This window comes from Diaporthe citri, assembly GCF_014595645.1.
Source record: "Diaporthe citri strain NFHF-8-4 chromosome Unknown scaffold_4, whole genome shotgun sequence".
NCBI lineage: Eukaryota > Fungi > Ascomycota > Sordariomycetes > Diaporthales > Diaporthaceae > Diaporthe > Diaporthe citri.
Window position 1 is genome coordinate 5,058,184 of NW_025064849.1, and position 18,517 is coordinate 5,076,700.

An 18,517-nucleotide genomic window follows, 5' to 3' on the forward strand; every position below is an offset into this window, starting at 1 on the left:
GATTGTTAATTATATGAGGATTCCAGAGTTGGACATCTATGTAGTCTTTGATCAGAGGTAGAGACTTCACAAGGCAATAAACATACTCCCGATAATGAAGATCTGTTTTCAGCTTCTACGAGAATCGTTGAGGTGAAGGTGATTTTCAGGTGATGAGAAAGCCAGTCTGCTGACATGGTTACAGGAAGTGAAAGGTTGTCTTAGATAAGGAGGCCAGCCCATTGCAAAAGCTTGGCCCCCTATGTTTCACCTATCAAAGGTCATTATACTGGTAGGAGCTGTCTTGGATAGGTTGTGAACCAATCAAATGTGTGCGGTAATATCATTATAAGGGATGCTGTATTTCACTTTTACTGATTGATTGATGCTTCGCCTGGGACAAAGTCCCTAGGTTTGAGGGCACATGAGAGGAGAGAATGGCTTCGGACTCAGATAATAACTTGGCAGTGGTCTCTGGCGAAGACTTGGAGGCAGCCCAAGAAGGAAAACCAACCCATCCACCATCCGACTAGGGCGAAGAGGAGGCCCAGTCTATCAAGTTAAAAGACTCAGACAAGGATAAGGAAAAGCAGGACCCTCAAGCGAAGTTAAAACACAAGCTCGCCGCGCTTAAATGAAGTGGTTTTTGTAAACCAAAATATATTCATCTCATTCAAGAATGGTGTGGTCTCTGTCCTCAGTCTTGTCAATGGTCCTAAAATCTAAAGAGAGGTCATTAACGCTAATACATCAACTTTGCCTTCGCTATACAAAGCCTCGGCTTAATTAAGGATGCGCTAAACATATCATTTCAGGTAAAGGTAAGTGCTTAACCACGAGGATTAAACATCCCAGGTCTAGCCTATTCATATGCCAGACGCTATCTCAGGGACTAATACCTAAAGGAGCTGACTAAGGCTTAAACTTGCAGAAGCCAGCAATATTGAATAGAGCAATGTTTGCGTTTTTCACTGACTTGCTGCAGCGAGCTGGCTACAAGGAAAGTAGCCGTCAGGCTCAAGCATCTGCAACTACCATTCAAGTTTGCCAAGAGAAAATCTGCAGTCTCTCTCATACGAATTTCTGATAATGACTGAGACTAACCACCACCAGGGAGCATGCGTTTGAAGGTTGATTCTCCGTAATCAGAGTCGGTGAAATTATGCATGATTATCCAAATGCGAAGCATACGGAAGCCTGGCTGCACAGCAATGCAAGAGACCACATCTCATATCTGAGCAGTAGGACTGCCTAGGTATGCCGCAGATTAGTGCAATATTTGTGAAGTGGTTCAACGATCCTTGAGTATCGTAGCATCTCCAGCACGAATGTTTGGTTGAGGCTGTTTTGCCCTCGTGCGATGGCTGATGCCACGAGCAAGCCAGGGGCTGGGCAATTGTTTCAAGAAAATAGGATGGACGGTGACGAGAAGTGGTTTTCCAATTGCGTTCAATGTTTGGTAATTATACGAGACCCTGGCCATTCACTGCCAGTGCATGATCCTCGATTTTAGCCGGATGATCCTCACTGGCATCATTCAGGCATGATGTAGGAAACAATGTTCTGGGAATGTAAACATCATCGGGCCAGTGAACGAACGATTTATTGCTGGGTGGGTAGCTCCTCAGCGACCGGAGCGGATCTATATCCGAGGCAAACAAGCACAAGCCTTTCCCATCTAATTTGAGCCGCCCTCCTGTTTCAGCAGCCGGTATTTGGACGCACCCCTGAGCACTTATGGAGCTTGGTACCCAGTCAGCCAGTTAAGCCGCACGACGGCCCACCCCTTGACGGCCCCGCATGCCCTATGCGTCCGGTTAAATCAGTGATCTCCGCTGTACGGTAATTTATCCGACGCCCTGTTGCTGGGACACGCCTGGCAGTGTTGCACGCGACCATCTGGCTGCCACTGCAGTAAATGAAAGTGCCTGGGCGAGTTTCTCCGTAAGTCACCCACCCTCTGACGCGGCTGCTCTGCCAATAGTGACCCGGAGCGGCCGGGGCAAGATCCACTCGCAGCCCCCTTCGGACCAAGGCTCTGGATCAAAGCGACGTTCTGCGTCCGGGGTCTAACTTTAAATTGATGGAGGGTGATGGGTATTATTCATGGGCCGGACGTTCACCGCAGATGCTGGGTAGAATATAAGAGGCATTGTTTCCCTGCAATCTTTGGCCGTGATCGACAACTAATTCTCCAGCTCTCATCAACACAAAGCATCCAACACACTCATTTACCATTCAAGATGCTCGTCAAATCATTCCTCGCCCTTGTGGCCGCCACGGGCGCCATCGCTGCGCCTGCTGTTGACGGCGCATCCTCGTTCCAGCAGCTCGTGGACCGCTCAACCCCTACCGGCACCGGCACGAACAACGGCTTTTTCTACTCCTTCTACAACTCCGGCGCCGACAGCACCGTGACATACAACAACAAGGCCGCTGGCGAGTTCAGCGTGGACTGGTCAAACTGCGACAACTTCGTCGCAGGCAAGGGCTGGCAAACCGGCAGTGACCGGTCCATCAAGTACAGCGGCACATGGAACGCCGCCAAGGTCAACAGCTACGTCTCCGTCTACGGCTGGACGACGAGCCCCCTCGTCGAGTACTACATCGTCGAGAGCTTCGGCGACTACAACCCCAGCTCGGGAGGTGAGTTTGAAAATACGATTTGCGACATGCTACAACGCGGGCAGTAAACTAACAAATACGGAACAGCCTCCAAGATCTCCTCGGTCACAACCGACGGCGACACATACGACATCTACAAGACCCAGCGCGTCAACCAGCCCAGCATCCAGGGCACCGCCACCTTCGACCAGTACTGGTCCGTCCGCCGCAACCACCGCGTCGGCGGCACCGTCACCGTCAAGAACCACTTCGACGCATGGGCGAAGGCCGGCCTGACCCTGGGCTCGCACGACTACCAGATCCTCGCCGTCGAGGGCTACAAGAGCAGCGGATCCGCTGACATCACCGTCTCCGCCGCCTAAAGTGCTGCACGTCACTTGGCAGAAGGGGGGAATCAGGACAGATGTCCTTGATCACCGGCATTAAAGTGATCTGTTCACTTTTCATGTACCTACTTAGCCCTCACTTAGGATGTATATAAATCCTTGCAAAGCGAATTGAAATTGTTTCTTCCAGAGAATGAAAAACCTCGGATGACTGTAAACATGTGCTTGAATGGCAGCTGCTAGCGGGCCGCTGATCGTCCAGGGGGGACCCTCCACTCCACAGGGATCTCAAACGGCAGCGTACAACTTAATCAGCCATTCTTACCATGGAACGATTCCCTATAGCATAGGGTCATATAGGATGACTTTTGGTGGCATATCAGGCTAATCCGTGCAGCAATACATGGCAAACCCGTATACGCAGTCGAACCATGATCTCTTTCATTTGTCGGTATCTGCGTAAGGCTTAGCAACCCCTCCATTCCCCAGTAGGCAAGCTGTAGTGTAACTGGAGTCTCACCCAGCCACAGTCGGGATGAACACTGCTCCTGCGATTTCTGGTACTGGCCCTTCATCCTCTGAAATACCCGGAGCATGCCGAGGAGAGGTATTAGGTCAGCCCAGAGCACACCATGCTTTGTTCACCAGAGCGAGAACGATAGCCTGATCCCCACATGTCCGGCTGTTGGGGACGCACATGAATGACCAAGGAAAGTAAGCTCTCGGCGCGCATACATAAGAAGCGTGATGTTTTATCGATGTAAGTGCCTATATGATGATCATGACATTGACAAGAGCTGCCTGCAAGTCATCATGTTATCTGCTATTGCCGCTCAGCTGAAGACCTGCTTGGGTGGTGTAGCATGTGGTAAAGTCCAGGTTCCTGGTCCGATCGAGTACGGAAAGATTATATTCAAGTATATACACACAGTTGTTGGCCATAATACAGGCACGCTAGAGCTCTACATTACCGGACTCTCCCATAAATGTCGTTCCTCCCCGGCGATCACACCGCCGGCTGATATCGACGATCTTTTTGCAGCCCTTGTGTCCTATACGTAGAACTTATTAGTAACGCTCTCTAGATTGGCTCGTTTCGGATTAAAGGTGGTGCGGTAAAGCCTTTTTTCCCTTCCCGCACGTCCTAGAAATGCTGATTGGGAGACAAAGCGAGACATCAACCCACCGAGCGAGCATACTTGTCCAGATCGACCTCGCTCACGAGGGTGGTGAAGAGATCCTTCATCCGCCGCTGATACCACCAGCCGACGAACGACACAAAAGTCATGAAGGCGATGGCGGTGATACCACAGGGCTCCCAGTATATCTGAGCGTCGTCGATCATCTCTTTGGTGTTGACGGAGATCATCGCGGTGACATCAGGCCTGTACGGGTCAAGCCAGTCGTACGCGGAGACCTGGCAGATATTGGCCGTGTACACACCAAGCAGCTGCATCAAGGTCCCGCCCAAGGCAGCTACACCGGCAATCACACCGAAGAAGATGTAGAGGGAATACCAGAGACATGTCCATACGGAGCGGACATCTCTGAAGTCTCGAGACTTCATCCGTCGCCAGATCGTGCGAGGGCTCTTCGGCTCCTTTGGATCCAGGAAGTGATCCGTGTTCGTTGGGTCGTAAAATCCATGATTGTCCAGCCAGCCTGCACGCCAAAAGAAATCCAATGGCCCGTTATTGTTCGCGGACGTATTGGGCTGCTTCATCCTGCCCGGGGCCCCAGCATATGCCCAAATCCAAAGGAGGACCTGTGCGAACTGCGCACAGGCGTAGACGGTGAAGGTCAATGATCTGCAGGAAAGGCCCACCGCCGGTGTGAAAAACGCCGTGAGGAAGGCCAGGACAAAAGGGACCCCGAGCAGGAAAGCCGCCATAAAAAGGACCAGGAACCAGTCGACTGGGGACAGCGTCGTCTTGTCGCGGAGATCCTCCAGATCCTGCATGTTGTCCTCCTGCTCGTCCTGTCCAACGCGGTCCAGGACAGCATTACTGGGACGGCCATATGTGTCGAGCAGTGTACGAATCCAACACAGCTTATTGTAGCCCCTGTGCCACTGCCAGGCAACTTTGTAGCAGCTTGGATACGCCAGGCCGAAGTTGAGCCCCAGGAACTTCACCTGGTCAAGCTCATCCTGGCGCTGGGTTGCGAAGACGCCCTCGAGGATGTTGGGATTGTTGCCGGCAAGTAGCAGGCCCGATATGATGGCAATGTGAGGGATCGTCATGTACCACTGGCCGAACGCGAGGGCCAGGGCAATGTCCTCGTTCCCGAGTTCTTGGACGCTCTGGACGAGGGCAAACACAAACCCGCCCAGGAAGAAGACCACCGGCGCGCCTACCATCGAGCCGAAGGAGTATTGGCAGTTGACCATGGTCCGAAGACGTGTCTTGGTCTTGCGGATCTGCTTCTCAATCTTGGGGGTTCGCATATGCGGTTTCTCGTTCACGAAGTGTGTGTAGTTTGTGCACCGGCGGTCGAAGCAGAAGTCGTGGCAATGGCTGCGTTTGGCGTACTGCCGTGGTGAAAGGTGCCTCTCGGTATCTTCGTCGTTGTATAGCCGGATCGGATAGAGCAGCTCCTCCATATGACGCCACGGTGAGGCTTTCAGGTGAGCAGTAGACCTTCGCTGTATGACTGCATTTTCAGGATGTGCGGTGCGCATGTCTGGGCTGTTGATGCCGAGGTTTGTTGAAGCTGGAATACCGGCAACGGATCGTCTTGAGGTACTATTAGCTCTCGTGGTGCTGTCACAGGATGATGTTCCCAGTTGATCAGCATGGGCAGAAGAAGTTCGTTGCTGTATCTCCGCGATGTCCCCTTCTGATCCCTTGCCGCTGGACAGCCGATGGAGAGGGACTCCGAGGTCGGGAGTATCGGGCTTTTCTAGAGGCTGCTGCTGCACCGCGTAGCTGTCAAGTGTGGCGCTCCTCGTACGACTCAGACTGCGACCTGAATTAGGACTTGTTCCTTGGATAACGATATTGCTGGGAGACGGCCGACGTTCTTGAGCTGGGGCGACTGAGTAAGGGTCGTCTTCAAGAGCCAGGTCAAGATTTCCGATGAGAACCAGCATCAACAGCCGACAACGCATGTCCAATGTCAAATTCCTGCTCTTCATCTTCTCTCGCACAAAGTCAACCACGCGGCTATCCAGCATAGCCTCGTACAACCCACTCAAGATCATCGGCGCCGACAGACCCCAACATATTGACAGCCAGAGGATCGTATCGAGCGCCACGATAATCATCGCACCAATCGCGCCGAAGGATGCGGGAATGTAGCTCTTGATCCCTGCAAGGTCTGCAACAAAGAACTCGCGGAAGACGTGGATCTTTCGGCGACGTGGTACCGAGAGACAAAAGACGACGGCCGGCAGGAGGAAGCCGGACAAAGGTTGAAGCCAGCCATTCAGGTTGCTGCCGCTACTGAGTGCCCACCCGGGGCAAGTTTCGGCGAACCACGAGTATGGTACGTTAATCTCTGGGGCGCCGTTGGGTTTATCTGGATCGTACTGGGCGGTGCATGGGAATTGGTTCTCGTCTCGGGCTCTGAGAAGCTCGGTTATGTTCAGGTCGGTGATGGGAGGGTTGTCAACGGACACCAGGTGGTCGTTCTCGTCGACGGCCAGGGACTCGATCACGGCCTGGATGCAACACCAGGTGAAGTTCTGTCCACCAATGGAGGTTTTCCACTTCTTTGGTGTATGCGCTTTGTTGTCAATAACGGCAGAAAAGAAGTCTTCGACAGTCTTGTTGGGCGACTGGGCCAGGATGGTAGTGGCCAGGCAGCCGAGGATGACAACAACCCCCAGCACTGCTCGAGACAACATAGTAGTGCCAGGGGCCCCTGGCACACAGGCCACGGAGAAGTCCTGGATAATTGGAAGAGCTGCTTCGATTGTAGGTAAACTAAGACGAATGAACGCCATGCAAAGGTGTGACAGGTTTCACGCCCGTTTTTAAAGGAGGTCGTGTGTTATGACTCGCCCACTTGGCTGCCTACATGCGGCTGAAAAAGGCCATTATCGGTCAGTGGAATGAGGGCTGCACTGCACACTGGTTGCTGATACCGTTGCCCGCCTCAGATGGGAAGGCAGGTACCGGAGGGTCACATGCATCTCCAAGCGCGCGAAGTGCAGTGGCTGCGGGCCCTCTCCATTCCCTCCCGGAATTCATGTTAAGCTTGTCCCGCATCCAGCGGTCAAATGTTTACCAGTCGGGGGCGGAGCTCTCGTAACTTGTCATCTACACTGTCGGCTGTGCGCCTGCAAGCTGTCGATCCAGCTCACCAACCAACTGGCACACCTGCCAAATGGCGTTAGCACGGAGTGGAAGTGAGGCGGCAGAACGCCACCACGCGTCGGTGAGCCTGATAAATGATCTCTTGGCCAAAGTTCTTGACTGGTGTTTCTTATAACATTATTGCACAACATCTCGTAGGCCTGACCATTACGAGAGGTTCTACCTGGGCCGGCCTAACCACTTCTGTGATGATGTGTGTGTTGATGGGAGTCCTCGTTCGATCACTTATTCTACCTACTATGAGGTGGTGGACTCACCGGAGATAATGGTCAAACTGGATCCTCACATGAATTGAACCAACTATTCTGATACATGATCCAGAAACCGGACCTCTACTATATGCATGTCGCATCTATGCGTAGATGCAAATTGGGCCCTGTCACCACAGCCCCGCTCAGCTGAATCACCGCGCCCAGAGTCCCGAGGAGTCTAGTTGTAAATCCTGATTCAACTACTTTCGAGGGGCCTTGAGAACCTTTTTCGAATAAGATTTCCTACTTCCGACGTCGTAGCCCAGCAGAATGGCAGGTTACAGATACAAGCCTCTGCCTAGGATTCCCGGCGCAAAGTCGATCAGACTCGCAACATTACAGCCTGGAGTCGGCGATGACGATGTAGCCATCGATCTGCACGTCGAGAGCTTCATGATACACAGCCCACCCAGGTACGAAGCTCTATCCTACGTTTGGGGCTCCACGGAGGCGCCTCAATTTATCTACATTGGGGATTCCGACAGGGCCACGCTCCAGGTCACAAGGAACCTCAAGACGGCCCTGCAGCATCTCCGGCACCCCGATCAGGAACGCGTCATGTGGGTCGACGCCCTGTGCATCAATCAGTCCGATGACGTTGAGAAAGGCGCAGAAGTGGCTAGGATGGGCGAGCTGTTCGCCTGCGCGGCACACGTCGTGGTCTGGCTTGGCCCGGAAGCCAACGGAAGTGGCCTGGCGATGGAGCGACTTGAGCACATTGGCTCGCAAGTCGATGTTGACTGGGGCGGCATGCATCGAATCATGCCTACTGAAAAACTCGAGCATGCCGACCGCAGCATCGCTGATGCAAACTCTGATCTTCCTATGGATGCCGAGCAGTCAGCTGCTGTAGTCAGCCTCCTCAACAGAGGCTGGTTCGACAGGCTTTGGATCCGGCAAGAGATTCTAGTGGCTTAAGACAAGGCCTTCGTGTGTTGTGGGCCGCACCAAATGCCTTGGTCTGTTTTTAGGAAAGCCCTCCGTTTGTTCTACTCGAGGCGGTCCGAACCGGACAGTGTGGTCTACCTCTTGCAGAAACGCCTCAGGGTCATCGGAGGCTTCGTTTTCCAATTGCGACGGACCGATGTCCTGTCAACACGAAACATATTCGACAACGCTATTTGTTCTGACCCCAGGGATCGTATATACGGCATCAAGTCCCTACTTTTGGAGGACCAACAGAGGTTGTGCGGACAACCGGATTATACCAGGCCAACTGTCGACTTATACTCGGAGTTTACGCGCAACTTTATCATGGGGAACCCCAACGGGCTCACAATCCTGCGCCATTGCGAACTGTCTCAAATTCCAAACCGCTGGTCAGGACCGTCTTGGGTGCCTGACTGGTCAACCAGAGCAAGCTTTCACTGGGGCAAAGACACATTCGCCTCCTCGCAGATACAGGGGTTCTCCGCGTTCCCAGAGATCGGGACACTGCGAGTCCTCGGTGTATCACGAACAGTGGTGACGGAGATACAGTCAGCACCCAAGTTTTGTTACCGCGACTGGAGCGAAGGCGTTGAGTTCCTGAGACGCGTTACTCCGCCGCAGAGCGCGACGGCGAAATATCCGCCTGGGGGATCTCTATTGCGCGCTATTGCCAGGACTGTGCTCTGCGGCGCTATCTCGGAATTTGTGCATGTCCAAGACGGCAACTATCCCACCTCGCAAATTGCAGAAGCAGAAGTGAATAGATTCGTGTCAGGAGGCGACCTCGTTGAGGACGATTACAAGATGGGAAGTGATGCGCAGAGATTCTTGAAGAGAATGGATTGGGGCTCAGGTGGCAACAATTTTATTCTTGGCACAGGTGGATACGTAGGTGTCGCGCTTCCCTCGACCATGCTCGCGCTGAGCCTCTCGTTGGAAGTCTTCCTGACCACATAGGCTTCAGCATGATCGAGGGCACTGCCAGGCTTGGGTGGTCGCGGCGGTTTAGGGATCTGCGTTCTGGGGGGATATTCTAGGAGGACCCGCGTCTTGAAAGTCTCGGGGTCGATCTCGATGAATTTCGGCGGCGACTGGCTGTGGAGCCTGAGGCAATGTTGACCCTGTCACCCGAGGTGCTGCAAGAACGCACAACGGACTTGCAGTATGTCGATTTGATTTAGCCTCCTGGTCTAAAAATTAGGCAGAATAGTAGTTACTCGGGCTTCTAATTCAGCACAGGCCGTACACACGCCTCAGTAAGCAATTACGCGAAGTATTTCATTGAAAGTCTATTGCCGCAAACATGGATCATTGAAAATGACGATGTTACCTGTATAGGCAAGAATAGAACATGCACTGATTCCGGTGAGTGTGCACGGATTTAAGCACCAGGCTTTGTCTCTTAAAATTGATCTATAAACATGTTCTTCCGACACCCGCAAAATTTCCTGTTGTTAGTATCACTCTCGAGGCTATTCATCTAGCCATAGAAAAAGTGTCTGCCACAGCGACAATAAACACTGGAGCACCCTCCCCTGGCCTTCTCCACGAACATCCTGCAGCGAGGACAGCGCTTCCAACCTTTCCTCCTAGCCATGACGATTAGCTTGCGGTCGTTGGCAACCACCGTCATCCTGTCCTTGCCAGCATCACATTTTCCATCTTTGCTCTGGTGTGTGTGCCAACCTTTACGGCATCGACAACATGTTACCCGCTGGCATTGCGGGCAAGTGCCTTTGGTCTTGGTCCGGTCTCCCATCGGGATGAAGCTGCCACATAGCTTTCGGTAACAGTACAGCTTGTCTCTGGGCCGTGTCTCGAACTCTTCCAGCTTTTCCAAGTACGTGTTCCAGTCGCTCTTGTTGATAAACACTTCTGCCTCCTTCCGTACGGACTCGGAAACTCGAAGTGGGTTGAAGTCTCGACTTTCAGCAAATGCGGGGGCTTCTTGCTCCTCAGGCAGGACGATCACCATGCGTGAACCCGGCTCGTAGCCCGGCTCAAATTCTGGCTTCGGATGAGGTTTCTTCTCAAGGATTGCCTTGAAATATTTCAGCGGGATCTGTTCCTCAGTGCAACATTGAAACCTGTGGAACGTGTTATTGGCGGTGGCGAACTTGAAGGTTCTTGCCAGGCACCTCTTACACCACCGATGCCCGCATGGGAGCTCTTGGAGGGACAAGTCCGGATATGAGATGGTATCCAGCCCGCAGGGCAGACATATGTCTGTGCGCTCCGCCTCGTTCACTGGTACACGATCCATCCTTCTCTGGCTGATATTCGCTATGATTGTCGACCTAGATGGGACCTTGGTCTGGTACTCCACCTCAGGTTTGACGACTGAGACCGGCTCCACATTTCTGACGACGTGCTTCTTCTTTATCTTCCTAACGAGTTCTTCGTCACTGTCACTCTCATGGCTGCTGCGTTCTTCGCTGCTTTGTTCATCGTCGTCCTCGTGTCTAACATGTGCGGCGAGCGCTTCCGCGCTGAAATAAGCACCAAAAACAGGCTCCTCTTCTTTTTTTGAGGCCATCCTTGCTTGAATATTCAGGTTTTGTTTAATAGTAAACTTTACTTTCGAGTATTGGTGAATATGCTCAAGTGTCTCGTGCGCTGTGGTGGGATGGAGGGATCGTGTATAGAGCCATGTAACTCCACGGGCCTGGCCGTTTGTCTGGTCCTGCCGATCTTATATAATGGCGGAAATTCCTTGTGGAATCCACTTGACAAGTGGTTGATTAATCCAGAAATAGCACCCGAAGTACAAGGCATTCTTTTTGAAGAACAAAGCATCGCCAGTGACTCCACACGTGTGACTCTTTATGGCCGGCAGTTTTTCCTCCTCGATTTAACAAAGAGGTTTTCAAAGAAGCTGCGTGGGACCTCTTTGCTGTAATTGTTTCCTATAATGATAGCTGTTGTTACTGTGGCGGGTGCAACCAATGCTTCACTCCACAGTTCGATATCCTCAACCACCCTCCACAGGAGGTACCAGAGTCAGCATAGGCCTGGCCTTGCCCTCTGTGTACCATAACGGTTTCAGACTACATAATGAGAGTACCTAGGCTCAGGCAACGGTGGTACTGCTCGGTTGAGAGTGATTACACGCTCTTGATTGAAAATATATAGGGGCATGTACATTCATGCCCACCATACTTCCCTCACTTGACATCCATATCTTGCCCTCACTCACGGACCTTATACAATCATCGACTCGCTCTCTTTAAATCTTAACTCTATGCCATCTTCTTGGCCAAGAACCCCTCCTGCCAGACGACCCGTCTCCACCCTGATCAATCTGTCCACTCTGATCGATCTGTCATCTAGACGCACAAACTGAGCATTGGAAACATTCTCAGACGATTGATGCGGAATTGGTCCGTTCGGATGATCTTTGGACGCCCGCATGCGTCGGGAAGAACAAAACAGGCGATCGATGACGAAACTGAAGGCGTCTAAAATCTCGGCAGCGGCGGGCTTAAGGTTGGGAGCGCAGCAACAAATGATTCCTATCGGAAGTTCCAAGGTTTGGAGAAGAATCGAGAGCCACAAGTAGTCGGTTACATCCGATTGCGAGATTCCGGTAAGATCAACAATACAAGCGATCCCAAGGAATGATATGACAGTTGCGCTTTGACACGGTCAATACGGGTTCCTCTGCAAGGGTGTTGGGAGGAGAACAGGTGAGTAGGCGACTTACATCAGGCCGAGACACAACAGACCGGACAAGACGATCTTCGTTCGGCAATCTGCCCGCAAGTGCCAAATCATCGGCATAGGAAGAGCCACAATCGCAAGGTCGAAAAGGACATGTAGAACGCCGACCGAGACGCAGTAAGGTTGGTACGGCAAGCAAGTCCCCGTCTCTGAGCTATTCCAAGACCTGCTTATGGGTGTGCAGCTGAAGATCAGAGAGAAGAAGCCCGAGACCCAGAACATAGTGATCATGGCGATCAAAATGTAGCATACCCACTTAAAAATGATGGACACTCCGAATATCCGCATGTAGAAGAAGATGATGGAAAGTTGAACGACAATCACTGTACTGAACCAGAGAACCGAGTTGGCAAACATGATCTAACGGTCTTGTTAGGGCTTCACGTGCCACAGACCGGAGAACCCATAAGCTCACCTTGAAGTAAGTGACAACAGCATTCGGATCAATCTCCATGACAGTCACGATTGAAAGACCTGCCCCTCCTTTGAAGACCGCAGCCATGTTGATCGCTTGGAACGCCCATGTCAAGATCTGGCGCCAGGCTCATTAGCTCTTGGGGCCCTGAGAGACCAGCAAGAATTGGCCGGCAAGGAAGACTGACGAGTGCACCAAGGCAAAGCCAGTCATCAAACAGCATAGCCTGCTCCCGTAGTCGTCTGGCGCGAAATCTTAAAGCCACACATGTGGTAGCCAGTGTGACCCCAATCAGTGGTGCAACAACAATGGCTAGCTGGTGACTGTTTGTCACCTGGAACGTTGTCATGGTGTCGACTGGGACAGTATCAAGGCGCAACGAAAGCAAAAGCAAGTCCAACGTCTGTCGATATGGATAGGCGGCCGAGAAAGACAGTAATTATGGTACAGGCTTATCTGCAGATTCTCCTGAACCCCATCGGAAGATTTCGTTCAAACAGTTTTCTTTCAAACAATAATATATCAAATTTGAGCAGGGAGAGCCATTTCTTAACGTGCAATGGAGAAGCCACCTTTCTGTGTGAATCAGGTCACCTAGCGGATGAGTGTGCTGCATTTTATACGATGCATGGAGGACCGGAAAGGGCCTCGTTCTCACGTCACTCCGGCCCCTATGTGGCGGCTGGAGTATGCAGGTCAGCCAGGATAGGGAGAAAGCTGGTGCCTGTGACTGGACCTTCTGCTGCAGGGCTGCTGCAGGGTTGAATCCCTCGAACTAACCTTTTCTGTAGCGAAGCTTGAGACACGCTGGGATTGGGTGCGTGAAATGCCATTTTGCCTTGTACGCGTGGGGCCCCAAGACTACCCATGTGTAGCTCCTCCACTCCTCACGAAAAGCTATCTCACCCTGCATGGTACAAACGTATGGTAAACTCAACGGAACAATTTTCTTCAAAGCAAAGGATAGGCGTCTTATGTGGGAACTACTGAATTATTCGACTCAAAACGAGCAGGTAAACACTGCGTGCTCATGGATTTTGTCCTTGTTGACACTATGAACCGACCACCCCTCATTGCCCGTAAAAAATCACCGACCAAAGCCACAGCCCATACATGTATCCTCCGCCATTATTACCATTAACCCCCCTTGGAGGGCTCCGTCAGCTCGACAATCTCGCCGTCTCAGATAGCACACCCTCTGTCCTCTTGCCTTCACTCCCGGTGTCTCCTGCGGAACCGTAAATACACCACCGTACAGATTCCAACCCTCCGCCTTGACCCTTTCCACGATCTCATCGAGCCCCTGCAAGATCAGATGAACATGAGCCGCACCCACGTCCCAGCTCCTTGGGTTGAGCCTGCGGCTCCTCTGCCCCTCAGCAATGTCGGCCGGCAGCTCATACTCGATTATTTCGAGCGTGGAGATGTGAGCGGGCTCGCTGCTTCCACCGGCGTGAGGAGTCTGTGGGACTCCGAGCCAGGTTGCGTGCATGGTTGTGCCCGCCGAGGCGCCTGTGATTATGTTGGTTGGATCGCCGGGGATAACGCCGCCAGGAACAGTTTGCTCCCAAAATATGGGGAGACCGATGATGTCCCCCCAGAATCGAAGACTGTCTGACACTGCGCACGATGCAGTGTGAGTACTCCATCTCGACAGGCACCTCGGGCTTCAGTACGATTCATTGAAGGAGGGCCTAAGTCTGCTGCCTCATTCTAGACTCTAACGATCGGCAGAATATTTTGGTTCTCATTCTTACTAGAGCGGACAGTAATTCCTGTGTGGCCGTAGCCAAGGATCTTGAATGGCGGAGTGGTGGGCATAATTTCGGAGCGCAAAGCTGGCAGACTTCGCGGGTGTGCGACGATTCTGCGTTCACCAATCTCAAGGAGAATAATTGAAAAGAAAGAGAGATCTTGCCGATTCTATTTCGCGAACTTTTCATGAGGCCGGAAGGATCGGACCCACTTCACTGGCGAGCATGTTGGCTGGCAGCCAACAGCAATGCTTGCCAGAACGGATTGGTTGGTAGGTAGTCTAGAACCTTAATGCAGGCTGCGGCACAGCAGGCGCCTTAGTTCTTGCCTGAGTATCCGGAAGCCCAGCTATGACCTATTTTGCCGCCAGTCTCCACAAAGTTTAGGTCCTAACGGGGGGATGTGGTCTCTCAGTAAACATTAAACGCTTGCCCTTTCGAAGTAATGGACAAAGGAAAGGCATTTTTGGAAGCAACTTGGCACAACTGTCTAACTAATAAGCGTTGGTTCATCTTGGAATCACGCGCTAGGTAGAAAGGTGATTTGTCGATCGTGAAGTGCATCCGGGGGCTGAGCCGGGAATTCCGGTTGCCGCCGGCGACAAATCAACATTCCATACTATGCCATAAACGGGTGAACTGAGCCAGAACTGTTCGTATACCGCTCTGACTTTCTCGTGTGTTTGATTTCCAGCTTCGTAGACGGATTGCAGCATATCGGATCTCTCGACAGACGAGTACAAGTTGTTTCAGACAGCTCCAGGCAGCCATCGACCACGCTGTGCCACAGCTGAAGCTGACCGAGTGAGGCACCCCACCTGCCGTCACCAACAGGCTGCCAAACTGGATCCATCTCAACTCCACCAAGACTTGCTTCGATCAAAATGAGCCGCCGCTTTCTCAAAAACCTCTTTCCGTCGAAGTCCACGCCCCGGGATATACCAGATCCTATGGTATCACCCTCACTGGTCACCAAGCTTACCCAGAAGCAGCTGGAGGAGTACACGCCCAAGTCTCAGCCATACTACAGCTTCTCCGGCTCAAAATGGCAGCGTGGCAGGCCGCCAACAGCCCAGGAGGCGCCGGGCGCGGATGAGAAGGCGAGGATCTCGAACCTCCGCCTTTTAACGTGGAACATCGACTTCATGGCGCCGTTTCCCCAAGCCCGCATGGCCTCGGCTCTCGCATACCTACAGACTGTGGCAGAGGACATCCCCGCATCCACGGCGGTGGTCATCTGCCTTCAGGAGCTACGGCAAGACATGCCTATCAACTTCGACCGGCTGGAGAAGAGCTTTGACCCGCAGATTGCGGATGACCTGCGCCAGATCGCTTCGGCGGCCTGGATCCAAGAGAGATTCCTCGTCACCGATCTGACAACGGATCATTGGCGGTGCGGATACAACAGTGTCACGCTCGTGGACAGGCGTCTCGGTATCGCGGCAGTATCCCGGATGCCATTTGTGAGCGAGTACAAGCGGGAAGCTCTGCTTGTCGACATTGCAGTGACGCCCTCGGGAGGGCAGACCGAGGGACAAACGGGGAGCAGTCGGTCGATTCTGCGGCTGTGTAACGTTCACCTGGACTCCATGGCGGGGAAGCCACCTATGCGCCCAATCCAATGGAAGGCCTGTGCGAAATATTTGCAAGACGAATCGGATGGGGTCGTGAGTGGCATCCTCGCGGGGGATTGCAACGCGAACCAGGACTATGACTTGACTCAGCCTGAGGTGAATGGATTTAAGGATGCCTACCTCGAGATGGGAGGCAAAGACAGTGATCCGGAGGGACATACCTGGGGCCCCCAGAGCAGGAGTTCGAGATTTCCACATAAAAGAATGGACAAGGTCTGTTTCTGGCAGCCAAGTGGGAGCGATGGGGACCAGAAGCTTCTGGAGCTGAAGAGCCTGGAGAAGATTGGTGTCGGAGTCAAGATCGGAGATGAATCTATCAGCGCGAAGCTTGCTGAGGAAGGAAGGCTGGATTTTGTCACTGATCATTATGGGTTGATGGCAGATTTCGAGGTGGGAGAAGATTACGCTCTGGGGGTGCAAGCCTGAGGCTGAGGTGTTCAGTTCTCAAGGCTAATTTATAGCACATTACCCGCCTATAGTAGGCCATCTTATGGCAGGTTGTAGCAACATGGTTTTATGTTGCCTAAAATGTAAAGGAGAAAGCCTTTCTTCAGTGTCAAGCGACCATTACCTAATCATTCAATTCCATCTCTTCTGTGCCGGTTTATACTTAGAATAGTAGGCACGCTTAGCTCTGAAATCTGCTGTCTTTTTATGAAAAAAAAAGAAGGAAAAAAAAAAAAGAAACTGAGATAAACCAGCTCGCATGTGGCCATACTATGTTCACGGACACAGTGGTCCTAGGCACATTATTTTAGACGAGGGAGAAATATATGATTGGCTGAATTTCCTTCCCAACAATGTTTATTATCCATCAAACCAAAGTCTGTAAGAATTTGAGCACGACATCCGCAGTCTACGTCCACGACACCCTAGCCAACTCAACATAGCCTTTTGCATCAACAGTGGGTCGAGCTCCCGCAAAGGCTACTGATAAGAAACTCGAGGGTTTTAGTGTCGTCTTTGTATCTGCCGCGTATGAGATTCCGTGTTGACTCGTACTCTCAATAGCTCCAGGGCATTACTCGAGGGAAGCTGAGCGTCTAATGCTAGGAGATATCTAGTCAGACTACATTGTAAATTTTCTGTAGTCATTTGAGAGGATCTAGAAAGTGCCAATACGCATCTGCCCAAAGCTTAGCCGAAAGCGTGAATCACCACACCGTCAGATGAATACACGGCCTCATCCTCGCTCTCGAACTCGTCAAACACGGGCTCGTCACTGTAAATAGCCTCGGCTTCTGTGTCTGTGAGTGGAACGTCGTTCGTGCCACTCTCTCGATCGAAAAGCGCACCGTCTGTGAAGTCCTTTGCCTCTCTGATTATCCTCCGACGCCGCGAGTACTGGAACTTTCCCACCCTGCATGAGAAGTCACACTCCTCCTGGATCTCCAACTCCACCGCCGATGAGGCTTTGTTTCCAATTGACAAGCCGGCTCCAGCCTCGGGTCCCAAAACGGCGAGATTGGCGTCCAGGTCAGCGGAGAACATGGTCTCCCGGGTTCTCGCATGGCTCATAGAGAGTTTCTTGCATGTCGCGACGCCGATGATCATGTACAATGACTTGGCATATAAGCCTTTTCTGACGTATTGAGATACCTCGGGGATTTGCAGTGCTTCGTTGATATACTCGCCGGCGGCGCCCCGTTTGACGACCTCTGCGCGGATATCTAGGGCATTAATAGTAGCCTCACAAGTATCTGAGAACTTTCCCTCAACACCTCCACCGGTGTTTAGCTGGTAGGAGAGCCTTTAACCGTCCTCCAAGATCCTCGGACAGCTCAGCTTTGATAAGTTGTTGAACGGCGACCGTCTGGTCCAATTTTCCATCGACCGGAAAAGGACTGATCCCCTTTTCATAGTTGAGAGTAGATTCCAGATCGTCGGGCTGGGTGAGAATGCTTCCAAGCACCATGAGAGTGTTGTGTTTCTGCGGGTAGCGATGCACGAACCACTTCATGTCGCCCGCGATGTGACCGGACGATATGGCCATCTTTGTACCTAGATAGGCAAGGCTCGAACACAAAATGTCCAGGAATTATCAAGGTATAAATCGGGTGCGTCTCTTGAGCGACTTTGACCTTCTCTCTCGGGCGAGAGAGGTCGGGAGGAAGAGAGCTTTGAACAAGATCTTTTGCACTAAACCTTTCTGACCGAAAGTGCGGGGTCCTTGAATTGCCTGTTCGAAAAGCCACACAAGCATGAAGGAGCTGAAAAATGCAAGTCAGCTGGTAAAGACGATTCGGAGTGGCTTGCATAGCCCCCATACATCTCATGCCTGCTGACGAGGTGATGGCGGCTTTGCTGCCAGCCTCTGGGCACTCCCACCTCGAATCTCCTGTGATCATTTGCCTCCGAGCTTCTTGACCCATCGCATTCCACTGTCACTGTGCGCTTTGTGTGCTTCCGAATATCCCGCCCTCTGATCGTCCATCTACCTGATTCTTTGCCCCATCAAGGTCTTGACTCATTCAGCCTTCAGATATCTCCCGCCGAAGTTCAACTTGAGGAAAGTGACAGAAAGCTTCCGCCGCCGAGGCACATTACAGCTTGATCAAAGCTCC

General features: G+C 52.2%; 9 protein-coding genes across 9 annotated transcripts; 4 read left to right on the plus strand and 5 right to left on the minus strand.

Moving 5' to 3' along the window:
* Nucleotides 1-2,222: 2,222 nt before the first annotated feature.
* INS49_010481 (uncharacterized protein) lies at nucleotides 2,223-2,966 on the plus strand (the record flags this gene model as incomplete). The annotated part of the gene is made up of 2 exons (XM_043171206.1): nucleotides 2,223-2,625; nucleotides 2,692-2,966. The coding sequence occupies 2 exons, from the start codon at nucleotides 2,223-2,225 to the stop codon at nucleotides 2,964-2,966; spliced, it is 678 nt and encodes a 225-aa protein (XP_043025771.1).
* A 1,141-nt stretch (nucleotides 2,967-4,107) lies between these two features.
* Nucleotides 4,108-6,777, minus strand: INS49_010482 (uncharacterized protein; the record flags this gene model as incomplete). The annotated part of the gene is made up of 1 exon (XM_043171207.1): nucleotides 4,108-6,777. One exon carries the CDS (start codon nucleotides 6,775-6,777, stop codon nucleotides 4,108-4,110), a length of 2,670 nt encoding a protein of 889 aa, XP_043025772.1.
* Nucleotides 6,778-7,770: 993 nt separating this feature from the next.
* Nucleotides 7,771-8,418, plus strand: INS49_010483 (uncharacterized protein; the record flags this gene model as incomplete). Its single annotated transcript, XM_043171208.1, has 1 exon — nucleotides 7,771-8,418. One exon carries the CDS (start codon nucleotides 7,771-7,773, stop codon nucleotides 8,416-8,418), a length of 648 nt encoding a protein of 215 aa, XP_043025773.1.
* A 33-nt stretch (nucleotides 8,419-8,451) lies between these two features.
* INS49_010484 (uncharacterized protein) lies at nucleotides 8,452-9,387 on the plus strand (the record flags this gene model as incomplete). Its single annotated transcript, XM_043171209.1, has 1 exon — nucleotides 8,452-9,387. The coding sequence occupies one exon, from the start codon at nucleotides 8,452-8,454 to the stop codon at nucleotides 9,385-9,387; it is 936 nt and encodes a 311-aa protein (XP_043025774.1).
* Nucleotides 9,388-9,902: 515 nt separating this feature from the next.
* Nucleotides 9,903-10,966, minus strand: INS49_010485 (uncharacterized protein; the record flags this gene model as incomplete). Its single annotated transcript, XM_043171210.1, has 2 exons — nucleotides 9,903-10,019; nucleotides 10,142-10,966. The coding sequence occupies 2 exons, from the start codon at nucleotides 10,964-10,966 to the stop codon at nucleotides 9,903-9,905; spliced, it is 942 nt and encodes a 313-aa protein (XP_043025775.1).
* Nucleotides 10,967-12,129: 1,163 nt separating this feature from the next.
* INS49_010486 (uncharacterized protein) lies at nucleotides 12,130-12,652 on the minus strand (the record flags this gene model as incomplete). The annotated part of the gene is made up of 2 exons (XM_043171211.1): nucleotides 12,130-12,510; nucleotides 12,566-12,652. 2 exons carry the CDS (start codon nucleotides 12,650-12,652, stop codon nucleotides 12,130-12,132), a joined length of 468 nt encoding a protein of 155 aa, XP_043025776.1.
* A 1,050-nt stretch (nucleotides 12,653-13,702) lies between these two features.
* On the minus strand, nucleotides 13,703-14,386 carry INS49_010487 (uncharacterized protein; the record flags this gene model as incomplete). Its single annotated transcript, XM_043171212.1, has 3 exons — nucleotides 13,703-13,711; nucleotides 13,782-14,185; nucleotides 14,323-14,386. 3 exons carry the CDS (start codon nucleotides 14,384-14,386, stop codon nucleotides 13,703-13,705), a joined length of 477 nt encoding a protein of 158 aa, XP_043025777.1.
* An 817-nt stretch (nucleotides 14,387-15,203) lies between these two features.
* Nucleotides 15,204-16,379, plus strand: INS49_010488 (uncharacterized protein; the record flags this gene model as incomplete). The annotated part of the gene is made up of 1 exon (XM_043171213.1): nucleotides 15,204-16,379. The coding sequence occupies one exon, from the start codon at nucleotides 15,204-15,206 to the stop codon at nucleotides 16,377-16,379; it is 1,176 nt and encodes a 391-aa protein (XP_043025778.1).
* A 711-nt stretch (nucleotides 16,380-17,090) lies between these two features.
* Nucleotides 17,091-18,301, minus strand: INS49_010489 (uncharacterized protein; the record flags this gene model as incomplete). Its single annotated transcript, XM_043171214.1, has 2 exons — nucleotides 17,091-17,623; nucleotides 18,223-18,301. The coding sequence occupies 2 exons, from the start codon at nucleotides 18,299-18,301 to the stop codon at nucleotides 17,091-17,093; spliced, it is 612 nt and encodes a 203-aa protein (XP_043025779.1).
* Nucleotides 18,302-18,517: the final 216 nt, after the last annotated feature.